This window comes from Taudactylus pleione, unplaced genomic scaffold (genome assembly GCF_031769625.1).
Source record: "Taudactylus pleione unplaced genomic scaffold, aTauple2 ptg001137l, whole genome shotgun sequence".
In the NCBI taxonomy this organism is placed as follows: domain Eukaryota; kingdom Metazoa; phylum Chordata; class Amphibia; order Anura; family Myobatrachidae; genus Taudactylus; species Taudactylus pleione.
The window spans coordinates 5,404,450-5,418,862 of NW_028285538.1; the positions used below are offsets into that span (position 1 = coordinate 5,404,450).

General features: G+C 41.5%; 1 protein-coding gene across 1 annotated transcript in view; it reads left to right on the forward strand.

Moving 5' to 3' along the window:
- FMNL2 (formin like 2) overlaps window positions 1–14,413 on the forward strand; it is a 348,984-nt gene that overhangs the window by 262,618 nt on the left and 71,953 nt on the right. Inside the window, 1 exon segment of the mRNA XM_088462017.1 lies at window positions 1,797–1,999. Coding sequence (XP_088318143.1) covers window positions 1,797–1,999 — 203 coding nt within the window.

The window sequence follows — 14,413 nt, forward strand, 5'->3', positions numbered from 1 at the left end:
GGCTGAATCAGCATTACACACAAGTGCGATGCTGAACGCAGATTCCCGATTATCCAATTCTGCGAGTGCGCACGCAGCCCTTTCGATGCCTCTGCCTGATTGACAGATAGAGGCATTTAAGGGGCAGTGCTGGGGCAGACGGCATTCCCGGAAATGGGGGCGTGTCCTCCCCGTTTTCCAGGAGTGGCAAGGCCAGGGACTGCGTCGATGAAAGCAGTTTCCTGGCCTCGCAAACGGCCAGCCTGAGTAAGCTGAGGCTTACTCAGCTCGCTGGCGACCCGGTGCCATCCACCATCGCGACCTCGGTGGCAGTGCTGGGATCGCATACACCTCATGCTGCATTTGCATATTTGCAAGGACGGAATTGCGTGCAGCTTTGCAATTCCGTCCACTGCTGAATCACCTCCATAGTACATTGTGCTGCAGGAAGACTTAGAGAACATGCAGCATTGACAACAATTGTAAGGTTTTGTTCATTCTAGATTTTAACAAACTTTTGTTTTTCTCCAAAAGACCATTATTATCTTCTACAGCAGGCCTGGCCAACCTGTGGCTCTCCAGCTGTTGTGAAACTGCAAGTCTCAGCATGCCTTGCCAGAGTTTTAGCATTCCCTAATAGCAAAACTGTGGCAAGGCATGCTGGGACTTGTAGTTTCACAACAGCTGGAGAGCCACAGGTTGGCCAGGCCTGTTCTACAGCATCCACAAAATCTAAATTGCCTTTTATTAGATACACAAGCATAACTTTCATAAATGTCAGAAATGGCAATATTTCGACATTTGCAGAGGAAGGGCAAAATTTACTAAGCGGCGGTTTGACGGTGGTTTCTATTCTATCCTAAACCCTGGCGGTTTGATGGCGGGTTCTGTTCTGTTCTAAACTTGAATGTGGTTTGATGGCGGTTTTGCTATCTGCAGATTTACTAAGGCCAAAACCGCTGTAAAACTGCCATCAAAACACATTTTAGAATAGAATAGAACAGGGCTGTCATTTAGAAACTGCTGCAAAACTGCCACCAAACCCCCAGGGTTTAGAATAGAATAGAACCCGCTACCAAACCGCCAGGGTTTAGAATAGAATAGAACCCGCCATCAAACCGCCGCTTAGTAAATTTTTCCCAAAGTGTTTTTCAAATGCAAAATAAACTTTCTGTCTGCAGGGGTAACCTACCTGTTAGTGGTTCACTGCTTGTGGTGCGCGGCCAGATCATGCATTCAGATTGCAGCTGGACTAGAAATAAAGCACAGTGAGTACAGGTATTGTATTGCTTGTATTGTGCTTGAGTTAGAGGATCAGTAATCCCTACTTGGGATACAAGTTTAGGCTGCAGTTCCGGCTATGCAACACAACACAGGCAACGTGCAACAGGCTGATGTGAAACTTCAAGTAGCCTTAGTGCATGTCTCTCAGCTACATATTTAGGGGATTTAGTATGTCAATCATCATTGTCTATGACCGTGCATAAATATTACAACATCTCTTTTTATACCGGATCAACTTTGATTTAATGGGAATCCCTACCTTCAGGGAATACTCCTTCCAGGCCGATTTGTCTGCCCCCGGATTCACTGACACATCTGTGGGTGTGAATACATCGGTGTCCAATACTCAGACATGAGCTTTTGAATATGAAAATAAATCTTCCTGAACTATGGGAATCTCTGAAGAATAAAGAAATGTTATGTTATAGCGTAGATGAGGGGGAAATGACTGTGTATTCAGGGCTTCCTGTTCTATTGTGTGACAGCACGATGAGATTAGCAGCTATTCAATAATCAATCATGTCTCCCTTTAGGATTTAAATGTTGATGAATTTGAGGAAATCTTCAAGACAAAAGCCCAAGGACCAGCCATTGATGTCAGCTCCAGCAAGCAAAAAGCAGCACCCAAAGGCTCTAACAAAGTGACATTACTAGAAGCAAACAGAGCCAAAAACCTGGCGATCACCTTGAGAAAAGCAGGAAAGACGGCAGAGGAGATCTGTCGGGCTATCCAGCAGTAAGTACTGACCCTTCATGGAAAACTACTGCAGATCTTGTTATAGCGTTTAGTGAGCAGAGTGCTTAGAACTGTTCTCCAATGCTCCAGTAACCTGTCACGGAATGCTGCAGTAACCTGTCACGGAATGCTGCAGTAACCTGTCACGGAATGCTGCAGTAACCTGTCACGGAATGCTGCAGTAACCTGTCACAGAATGCTGCAGTAACCTGTCACGGAATGCTGCAGTAACCTGTCACGGAATGCTGCAGTAACCTGTCACGGAATGCTGCAGTAACCTGTCACGGAATGCTGCAGTAACCTGTCACGGAATGCTGCAGTAACCTGTCACGGAATGCTGCAGTAACCTGTCACGGAATGCTCCAGTAACCTGTCACGGAATGCTGCAGTTTCTCTTTGTAGAGAAGTCATGGCTTCATGTATTTCTGCTTATCTGCATTAATCAACATCCTACAGCAAATCAAGACATAAACTGACCTTCACTCCTACTGAACTTAAATGTTTTTTTCTTTGCAGAGAGCAGGGGTGAAATAGAATCTGAAGGGGCTGTCTGCTGATTTGTATGTAATAGCCCGCACTGCAGGAAAGGATACCATATTTATTAGCTGAAGTTCAAATTGGCAAAATTACGTATGAGGCCCATTAAAAGGTTCCTGTTTTAGGGCCTGATTCTGAAATGGGAGTTAGGGGCGTATATATATAATGGGTGCACCCATTTTTTTCAAAACTTACCTCTCCGGAGTCCTGCGTCGACGGTAGCAGCGCTGCTCAAATCACTTGGAAAATGTCCGCCGCTGCCATTTTCCCGGCGTTTAGCGAATGTACAGTAGAAAATCACCAAGAACATGGCTGCCGTGCTATTTCCCCGGTGACCTGCGCATGCGCAGTAGACTTTGGCACATACTAGTGCCCAGAGTCTACTGCTGTGTTCAGTGCGCTGCCAGCCGCCAGGTAGAGAGGAGGGGGCCCCGGATGGAGACTGCACACGGGCCCCCTCCTCTCTTAATACGTCCCTGACAGGAGTAAAGCAAAAAAAAGCAAGTAACTGTGCACCTTGGCAAAACCAAGTTGAGCTGCAGGTGGGGCAGATGTAAAATGTGCAGAGAGATGTAGATTTGGGAGGGGTGCGTCCAAACTCATATCTAAATTGCAGTGTACAAATAGAGCTTTCCAGCATTTTTGGGCTACATGCAAAAGCAGACAGTATTTACCCTGTATGCAAAAAAAAAATGTATTTGCATTGCAGCATGGTTTGTCCAGGTGCACAGTTACTTGATTTTTCTCTCAGAGTGAGGCCCTTAGAGTTGGTTTATATAAATGCAGCCTAGAAGTAGAACTAACATATGCCTGGACTGAAAAACAAACTCGGACGCATGGCAACGAGGCACGTTCTGACAGAATTTACACGAGTTGCATTTTTGCAAGGCCCAAATGGACTTATGTCTAAAGCCGCGTTCACACTAGACAAGAAATTGACGTTCAATATCGTCCAGTGTGTGTGCAAGATATCGTTAACCATGCGCGCTCCCGCGGATCGGTAACGATGTCTTTCATTGCCCGTACTTGCAGGGCAACCTGACAATATCGTCAGCTTCTGCAAGTTTGGGGATGAGGGAGGGTGCCGTCACTGAACAATATCATTCAGTGTGTATGCTCAATGTCGCTGGATGTCTCCCAACAACCCAGCTATGCTGTCCTCTCTCCGACTGCCGCTTCCCTGGTTCACACAGGCATCACTGTTATTATGGCTCCTCTGTTAACCTCACATTCTTGCCAATTGGAAGTACAGGGAGGAGAAATATTGACTAGCCGCCATAGGCCGTATTCAATTAGACGCGAAAAGTCGGAAACTTTCCGCCTATTGTACTTTCCGCCGCATTTGCCTGTTTGAGACGCGAATTCACAGCAAGCGCATCCCTGCGATTCGCCGTATTCAATTGCAGAGCAGGCGAAAACGCAAATAGGCGAATGCATAACAGGCGGAAAGTACTGAATAGATTGGGGGAATCAGTCTGTACCCCAAAATAAGACTCACTGACACTGGAAATCATTACAGATGTGTCCTATTAGCCCTAATAAACGTACTTTGTGTCCTTTTGTGTTAAAAGCGTTCTAGAAGCATATTTGTAAAAGTGGTGTAGAATGATAGAAAACAGTATATTTTGTGGAAAATAAATAGTCTAGTAAAATTTGGGGTACTTGAAAATGGGTGCTAGCATATTTTTGTGTCTCTAAAGTGCACTTTTAAGAAATGTGAAAAATCCACCTGCTGCTGCAGCTGCAATTCTAAAAACACCTGACCCATCCATACGTTATTCAATCGGGAAACCGGCTGATGTAAGCCCGACAGCCGGCTTCCCGATTGCTTTATCCCGGCGAGGGTTAAATGACAGGCGTCTAAAACCCGAGGGGGGGTGGAGGGTTAGGTTTCGGGCACCCGGGGGGGACTTAGGGTTAGGCACCCCCCCGGGAGGGTTAGGGGTAGACTAGGGGAAGGGGGGTTAGGGTTAGGCATCCCCGGGGGGAGGTTAGGGTTACCCCCCCGGGGGACTTAGGTTTAGGCAGCGGGGAAGGGGGGGTTCGGCTTAGGCACTTAGAGGGGGGATTAGGGTTAGGCACGGGGGGGAAGTTAGGAATAGGCACCCCTAAGGAGGGTTAGGGTTAGGGGGGTTAGGTTAGTTTGTACTTACCTAGGGACGATCGGGATTTCCAGCGCTGTCGGGCTGCCGCTGCCGGGATCTCTGCATCTGTCGGACTGACGCTGCCGGGAATCGAACTGCCGGCCATATGTCAGCCTGTATTTCTTACCGATTCACATCCATACTGCCCCCCAAGAAACCTATTTTGCTACTTTTCATCTTTGTCCTCCCACTTTTTTAATTTTCGCCCCAAAAATTGCGTCTTTTTTTAGGGTGGTATTTTTTTTTGCTGATTTGTCCTTTGGGGGGTGTCCAAAGGGTTCTGAATCAATTGGCCACATTTGCCCCCCAAAATTGAGATTTTGTACTTTTTTCCACCTGCCATTTATTGGAGAATTCAGTGCATTGAGTTTCCGCTTAGGCAAATTGGTCCTGGAATTGAATTTGGAGATAAGGTGCAAACAGGTGAAAAGCGGCAATAGGCAAAACTTTATCGCCGATTTCGTCTTTTCGAGTGTAATTGAATCTGGCCCTTAGTAGCAGAGAGGACAGCAGCGCTGGACCATTGGAGCCACTTCTAAGTTATAACTGATTGGGGACCAACACATTGAAGCTAAGTAAAGATCTCAAGAATTGGGTTATCCTTTAATCTGCTATAACCTGTCTATGCTTTAGATTATGGATTGCCCAAACATCCAGCAGTGGGGCAACTACATGAGAACGTTTTAGGATCATCTGCAAAAGAGAATGTTTAATACATTTTCTAAGGGGAGATGTATCAAACCTTTGAGAGATATACAGTGGAGAAGTTGTCCATAGCCAGCAGTCAGCTGTATTTGTCAGGATGACAAACAGAAGAGTTTCCGATCCCTAGCACTGAGCTAACACAGTCCAACTATCAGATGGGGAGCTGGTCCAGCCTCGATCGCCCTGCCCACAGGAACTATCCCCCTTTTTAAGGCTAAGCTCCACCCCAGTTCTATCCTGATTGGCTGGGTAAATCCCACATCTTTCCTCCCTGAGGGGCAGACTTATTGTTAGTCACATTTTTCATGAGAAAATTATCATTTTTAATGTGATGATAATAAAGTGAAATCAAATTCAAAAAGTTCCTGCAAAAATTTAAAAAATGGCCTCAGCATAAGACCACAAAAAACGTATATAGCAATTATAATAGCAATTTATAAAAAAAGTTTTAAAAGATATTTAAAAGCTTTTACATTGAAAAACAAATTATGGACATGATACAGAATTATTTTATGGCACCAATTGGGGAAATAACAAACAAACTGCGTGAAAATGGACCTGCTTAGGGTCAAACTTACATTTTATACGGTTATTTGGGGAAAAAAAATGTATTCATTTTATTGATGCACCTGGATATGACAAATCATAAATGAAAGAGATCAAGTGATCACGTTAAAATGGGCAGTGAAGTGACTAGTGAGGACAGTGCTAAGCTTAGCTAGGGTGAGAGGTGAGTGTATAGATAGGGATTTTTATAATAATAGATATTGTGACTAGTGAGGACAGTGCTAAGCTTAGCTAGGATGAGAGTAGGTGAGTGTATAGATAGGGATTTTTATAATAATAGATGTTGTGACTAGTGAGGACAGTGCTAAGCTTAGCTAGGGTGAGAGTAGGTGAGTGTATAGATAGGGATTTTTATAATAATAGATATTGGGACTAGTGAGGACAGTGCTAAGCTTAGCTAGGGTGAGAGTAGGTGAGTGTATAGATAGGGATTTTTATAATAATAGATGTTGTGACTAGTGAGGACAGTGCTAAGCTTAGCTAGGGTGAGAGTAGGTGAGTGTATAGATAGGGATTTTTATAATAATAGATGTTGTGACTAGTGAGGACAGTGCTAAGCTTAGCTAGGGTGAGAGTAGGCGAGTGTATAGATAGGGATTTTTATAATAATAGATATTGTGACTAGTGAGGACAGTGCTAAGCTTAGCTAGGGTGAGAGTAGGTGAGTGTATAGATAGGGATTTTTATAATAATAGATATTGTGACTAGTGAGGACAGTGCTAAGCTTAGCTAGGGTGAGAGTAGGTGAGTGTATAGATAGGGATTTTTATAATATTAGATGTTGTGACTAGTGAGGACAGTGCTAAGCTTAGCTAGGGTGAGAGTAGGTGAGTGTATAGATAGGGATTTTTATAATAATAGATATTGTGACTAGTGAGGACAGTGCTAAGCTTAGCTAGGATGAGAGTAGGCGAGTGTATAGATAGGGATTTTTATAGTAATAGATGTTGTGACTAGTGAGGACAGTGCTAAGCTTAGCTAGGGTGAGAGTAGGTGAGTGTATAGATAGGGATATAATAATAGATATTGTGACTAGTGAGGACAGTGCTAAGCTTAGCTAGGGTGAGAGTAGGCGAGTGTATAGATAGGGATTTTTATAATAATAGATATTGTGACTAGTGAGGACAGTGCTAAGCTTAGCTAGGATGAGAGTAGGTGAGTGTATAGATAGGGATTTTTATAATGATAGATGTTGTGACTAGTGAGGACAGTGCTAAGCTTAGCTAGGGTGAGAGTAGGTGAGTGTATAGATAGGGATTTTTATAATAATAGATATTGTGACTAGTGAGGACAGTGCTAAGCTTAGCTAGGGTGAGATGTGAGTGTATAGATAGGGATTTTTATAATAATAGATATTGTGACTAGTGAGGACAGTGCTAAGCTTAGCTAGGGTGAGAGTAGGTGAGTGTATAGATAGGGATTTTTATAATAATAGATATTGTGACTAGTGAGGACAGTGCTAAGCTTAGCTAGGATGAGAGTAGGTGAGTGTATAGATAGGGATTTTTATAATAATAGATGTTGTGACTAGTGAGGACAGTGCTAAGCTTAGCTAGGGTGAGAGTAGGCGAGTGTATAGATAGGGATTTTTATAATAATAGATATTGTGACTAGTGAGGACAGTGCTAAGCTTAGCTAGGGTGAGAGTAGGTGAGTGTATAGATAGGGATATAATAATAGATATTGTGACTAGTGAGGACAGTGCTAAGCTTAGCTAGGGTGAGAGTAGGTGAGTGTATAGATAGGGATTTTTATAGTAATAGATGTTGTGACTAGTGAGGACAGTGCTAAGCTTAGCTAGGGTGAGAGGTGAGTGTATAGATAGGGATATAATAATAGATATTGTGACTAGTGAGGACAGTGCTAAGCTTAGCTAGGGTGAGAGTAGGCGAGTGTATAGATAGGGATATAATAATAGATGTTGTGACTAGTGAGGACAGTGCTAAGCTTAGCTAGGGTGAGAGTAGGTGAGTGTATAGATAGGGATATAATGATAGATGTTGTGACTAGTGAGAACAGTGCTAAGCTTAGCTAGGGTGAGAGTAGGCGAGTGTATAGATAGGGATATAATAATAGATATTGTGACTAGTGAGGACAGTGCTAAGCTTAGCTAGGGTGAGAGTAGGTGAGTGTATATATAGGGATTTTTATAATAATAGATATTGTGACTAGTGAGGACAGTGCTAAGCTTAACTAGGGTGAGAGTAGGTAAGTGTATAGATAGGGATTTTTATAATAATAGATGTTGTGACTAGTGAGGACAGTGCTAAGCTTAGCTAGGGTGAGAGTAGGCGAGTGTATAGATAGGGATAAAATAATAGATATTGTGACTAGTGAGGACAGTGCTAAGCTTAGCTAGGGTGAGAGTAGGTGAGTGTATAGATAGGGATTTTTATAATAATAGATATTGTGACTAGTGAGGACAGTGCTAAGCTTAGCTAGGGTGAGAGTAGGTGAGTGTATAGATAGGGATTTTTATAATAATAGATGTTGTGACTAGTGAGGACAGTGCTAAGCTTAGCTAGGGTGAGAGTAGGCGAGTGTATAGATAGGGATATAATAATAGATATTGTGACTAGTGAGGACAGTGCTAAGCTTAGCTAGGGTGAGAGTAGGTGAGTGTATAGATAGGGATTTTTATAATAATAGATGTTGTGACTAGTGAGGACAGTGCTAAGCTTAGCTAGGGTGAGAGTAGGCGAGTGTATAGATAGGGATTTTTATAATAATAGATGTTGTGACTAGTGAGGACAGTGCTAAGCTTAGCTAGGGTGAGAGTAGGTGAGTGTATAGATAGGGATTTTTATAATAATAGATGTTGTGACTAGTGAGGACAGTGCTAAGCTTAGCTAGGGTGAGAGTAGGTGAGTGTATAGATAGGGATATAATAATAGATGTTGTGACTAGTGAGGACAGTGCTAAGCTTAGCTAGGGTGAGAGTAGGCAAGTGTATAGATAGGGATTTTTATAATAATAGATGTTGTGACTAGTGAGGACAGTGCTAAGCTTAGCTAGGGTGAGAGTAGGTGAGTGTATAGATAGGGATTTTTATAATAATAGATGTTGTGACTAGTGAGGACAGTGCTAAGCTTAGCTAGGGTGAGAGTAGGTGAGTGTATAGATAGGGATATAATAATAGATGTTGTGACTAGTGAGGACAGTGCTAAGCTTAGCTAGGGTGAGAGTAGGCGAGTGTATAGATAGGGATTTTTATAATAATAGATGTTGTGACTAGTGAGGACAGTGCTAAGCTTAGCTAGGGTGAGAGTAGGTGAGTGTATAGATAGGGATTTTTATAATAATAGATGTTGTGACTAGTGAGGACAGTGCTAAGCTTAGCTAGGATGAGAGTAGGCGAGTGTATAGATAGGGATTTTTATAATAATAGATGTTGTGACTAGTGAGGACAGTGCTAAGCTTAGCTAGGGTGAGAGTAGGTGAGTGTATAGATAGGGATATAATAATAGATATTGTGACTAGTGAGGACAGTGCTAAGCTTAGCTAGGGTGAGAGTAGGTGAGTGTATAGATAGGGATATAATAATAGATGTTGTGACTAGTGAGGACAGTGCTAAGCTTAACTAGGGTGAGAGTAGGTGAGTGTATAGATAGGGATTTTTATAATAATAGATATTGTGACTAGTGAGGACAGTGCTAAGCTTAGCTAGGATGAGAGTAGGTGAGTGTATAGATAGGGATTTTTATAATAATAGATATTGTGACTAGTGAGGACAGTGCTAAGCTTAGCTAGGGTGAGAGTAGGCGAGTGTATAGATAGGGATTTTTATAATAATAGATGTTGTGACTAGTGAGGACAGTGAGGACAGTGCTAAGCTTAGCTAGGGTGAGAGTAGGTGAGTGTATAGATAGGGATATAATAATAGATGTTGTGACTAGTGAGGACAGTGCTAAGCTTAGCTAGGGTGAGAGTAGGTGAGTGTATAGATAGGGATTTTTATAATAATAGATATTGTGACTAGTGAGGACAGTGCTAAGCTTAGCTAGGGTGAGAGTAGGTGAGTGTATAGATAGGGATTTTTATAATAATAGATATTGTGACTAGTGAGGACAGTGTTAAGCTTAGCTAGGATGAGAGTAGGTGAGTGTATAGATAGGGATTTTTATAATAATAGATGTTGTGACTAGTGAGGACAGTGCTAAGCTTAGCTAGGGTGAGAGTAGGCGAGTGTATAGATAGGGATTTTTATAATAATAGATATTGTGACTAGTGAGGACAGTGCTAAGCTTAGCTAGGGTGAGAGGTGAGTGTATAGATAGGGATATAATAATAGATATTGTGACTAGTGAGGACAGTGCTAAGCTTAGCTAGGGTGAGAGTAGGCGAGTGTATAGATAGGGATATAATAATAGATGTTGTGACTAGTGAGGACAGTGCTAAGCTTAGCTAGGGTGAGAGTAGGTGAGTGTATAGATAGGGATATAATGATAGATGTTGTGACTAGTGAGAACAGTGCTAAGCTTAGCTAGGGTGAGAGTAGGCGAGTGTATAGATAGGGATATAATAATAGATATTGTGACTAGTGAGGACAGTGCTAAGCTTAGCTAGGGTGAGAGTAGGTGAGTGTATATATAGGGATTTTTATAATAATAGATATTGTGACTAGTGAGGACAGTGCTAAGCTTAACTAGGGTGAGAGTAGGTAAGTGTATAGATAGGGATTTTTATAATAATAGATGTTGTGACTAGTGAGGACAGTGCTAAGCTTAGCTAGGGTGAGAGTAGGCGAGTGTATAGATAGGGATAAAATAATAGATATTGTGACTAGTGAGGACAGTGCTAAGCTTAGCTAGGGTGAGAGTAGGTGAGTGTATAGATAGGGATTTTTATAATAATAGATATTGTGACTAGTGAGGACAGTGCTAAGCTTAGCTAGGGTGAGAGTAGGTGAGTGTATAGATAGGGATTTTTATAATAATAGATGTTGTGACTAGTGAGGACAGTGCTAAGCTTAGCTAGGGTGAGAGTAGGCGAGTGTATAGATAGGGATATAATAATAGATATTGTGACTAGTGAGGACAGTGCTAAGCTTAGCTAGGGTGAGAGTAGGTGAGTGTATAGATAGGGATTTTTATAATAATAGATGTTGTGACTAGTGAGGACAGTGCTAAGCTTAGCTAGGGTGAGAGTAGGCGAGTGTATAGATAGGGATTTTTATAATAATAGATGTTGTGACTAGTGAGGACAGTGCTAAGCTTAGCTAGGGTGAGAGTAGGTGAGTGTATAGATAGGGATTTTTATAATAATAGATGTTGTGACTAGTGAGGACAGTGCTAAGCTTAGCTAGGGTGAGAGTAGGTGAGTGTATAGATAGGGATATAATAATAGATGTTGTGACTAGTGAGGACAGTGCTAAGCTTAGCTAGGGTGAGAGTAGGCGAGTGTATAGATAGGGATTTTTATAATAATAGATGTTGTGACTAGTGAGGACAGTGCTAAGCTTAGCTAGGGTGAGAGTAGGTGAGTGTATAGATAGGGATTTTTATAATAATAGATGTTGTGACTAGTGAGGACTGCTAAGCTTAGCTAGGATGAGAGTAGGCGAGTGTATAGATAGGGATTTTTATAATAATAGATGTTGTGACTAGTGAGGACAGTGCTAAGCTTAGCTAGGGTGAGAGTAGGTGAGTGTATAGATAGGGATATAATAATAGATATTGTGACTAGTGAGGACAGTGCTAAGCTTAGCTAGGGTGAGAGTAGGTGAGTGTATAGATAGGGATATAATAATAGATGTTGTGACTAGTGAGGACAGTGCTAAGCTTAACTAGGGTGAGAGTAGGTGAGTGTATAGATAGGGATTTTTATAATAATAGATATTGTGACTAGTGAGGACAGTGCTAAGCTTAGCTAGGATGAGAGTAGGTGAGTGTATAGATAGGGATTTTTATAATAATAGATATTGTGACTAGTGAGGACAGTGCTAAGCTTAGCTAGGGTGAGAGTAGGCGAGTGTATAGATAGGGATTTTTATAATAATAGATGTTGTGACTAGTGAGGACAGTGAGGACAGTGCTAAGCTTAGCTAGGGTGAGAGTAGGTGAGTGTATAGATAGGGATATAATAATAGATGTTGTGACTAGTGAGGACAGTGCTAAGCTTAGCTAGGGTGAGAGTAGGTGAGTGTATAGATAGGGATTTTTATAATAATAGATATTGTGACTAGTGAGGACAGTGCTAAGCTTAGCTAGGGTGAGAGTAGGTGAGTGTATAGATAGGGATTTTTATAATAATAGATATTGTGACTAGTGAGGACAGTGTTAAGCTTAGCTAGGATGAGAGTAGGTGAGTGTATAGATAGGGATTTTTATAATAATAGATGTTGTGACTAGTGAGGACAGTGCTAAGCTTAGCTAGGGTGAGAGTAGGCGAGTGTATAGATAGGGATTTTTATAATAATAGATATTGTGACTAGTGAGGACAGTGCTAAGCTTAGCTAGGGTGAGAGTAGGTGAGTGTATAGATAGGGATTTTTATAATAATAGATGTTGTGACTAGTGAGGACAGTGCTAAGCTTAGCTAGGGTGAGAGTAGGCGAGTGTATAGATAGGGATTTTTATAATAATAGATGTTGTGACTAGTGAGGACAGTGCTAAGCTTAGCTAGGGTGAGAGTAGGCGAGTGTATAGATAGGGATTTTTATAATAATAGATGTTGTGACTAGTGAGGACAGTGCTAAGCTTAGCTAGGGTGAGAGTAGGTGAGTGTATAGATAGGGATTTTTATAATAATAGATGTTGTGACTAGTGAGGACAGTGCTAAGCTTAGCTAGGGTGAGAGTAGGTGAGTGTATAGATAGGGATTTTTATAATAATAGATGTTGTGACTAGTGAGGACAGTGCTAAGCCTAGCTAGGGTGAGAGTAGGCGAGTGTATAGATAGGGATTTTTATAATAATAGATGTTGTGACTAGTGAGGACAGTGCTAAGCTTAGCTAGGGTGAGAGTAGGTGAGTGTATAGATAGGGATTTTTATAATAATAGATGTTGTGACTAGTGAGGACAGTGCTAAGCTTAGCTAGGATGAGAGTAGGCGAGTGTATAGATAGGGATTTTTATAATAATAGATGTTGTGACTAGTGAGGACAGTGCTAAGCTTAGCTAGGGTGAGAGTAGGCGAGTGTATAGATAGGGATTTTTATAATAATAGATGTTGTGACTAGTGAGGACAGTGCTAAGCTTAGCTAGGGTGAGAGTAGGTGAGTGTATAGATAGGGATTTTTATAATAATAGATGTTGTGACTAGTGAGGACAGTGCTAAGCTTAGCTAGGATGAGAGTAGGCGAGTGTATAGATAGGGATTTTTATAATAATAGATGTTGTGACTAGTGAGGACAGTGCTAAGCTTAGCTAGGGTGAGAGTAGGTGAGTGTATAGATAGGGATATAATAATAGATATTGTGACTAGTGAGGACAGTGCTAAGCTTAGCTAGGGTGAGAGTAGGTGAGTGTATAGATAGGGATATAATAATAGATGTTGTGACTAGTGAGGACAGTGCTAAGCTTAACTAGGGTGAGAGTAGGTGAGTGTATAGATAGGGATTTTTATAATAATAGATATTGTGACTAGTGAGGACAGTGCTAAGCTTAGCTAGGATGAGAGTAGGTGAGTGTATAGATAGGGATTTTTATAATAATAGATATTGTGACTAGTGAGGACAGTGCTAAGCTTAGCTAGGGTGAGAGTAGGCGAGTGTATAGATAGGGATTTTTATAATAATAGATGTTGTGACTAGTGAGGACAGTGAGGACAGTGCTAAGCTTAGCTAGGGTGAGAGTAGGTGAGTGTATAGATAGGGATATAATAATAGATGTTGTGACTAGTGAGGACAGTGCTAAGCTTAGCTAGGGTGAGAGTAGGTGAGTGTATAGATAGGGATTTTTATAATAATAGATATTGTGACTAGTGAGGACAGTGTTAAGCTTAGCTAGGATGAGAGTAGGTGAGTGTATAGATAGGGATTTTTATAATAATAGATGTTGTGACTAGTGAGGACAGTGCTAAGCTTAGCTAGGGTGAGAGTAGGCGAGTGTATAGATAGGGATTTTTATAATAATAGATATTGTGACTAGTGAGGACAGTGCTAAGCTTAGCTAGGGTGAGAGTAGGTGAGTGTATAGATAGGGATATAGTAATAGATATTGTGACTAGTGAGGACAGTGCTAAGCTTAGCTAGGGTGAGAGTAGGCGAGCGTATAGATAGTGATATAATAATAGATATTGTGACTAGTGAGGACAGTGCTAGGCTTAGCTAGGGTGAGAGTAGGTGAGTGTATAGATAGGGATTTTTATAATAATAGATATTGTGACTAGTGAGGACAGTGCTAAGCTTAGCTAGGGTGAGAGTAGGTGAGTGTATAGATAGGGATATAATAATAGATATTGTGACTAGTGAGGACAGTGCTAAGCTTAGCTAGGGTGAGAGTAGGTGAGTGTATAGATA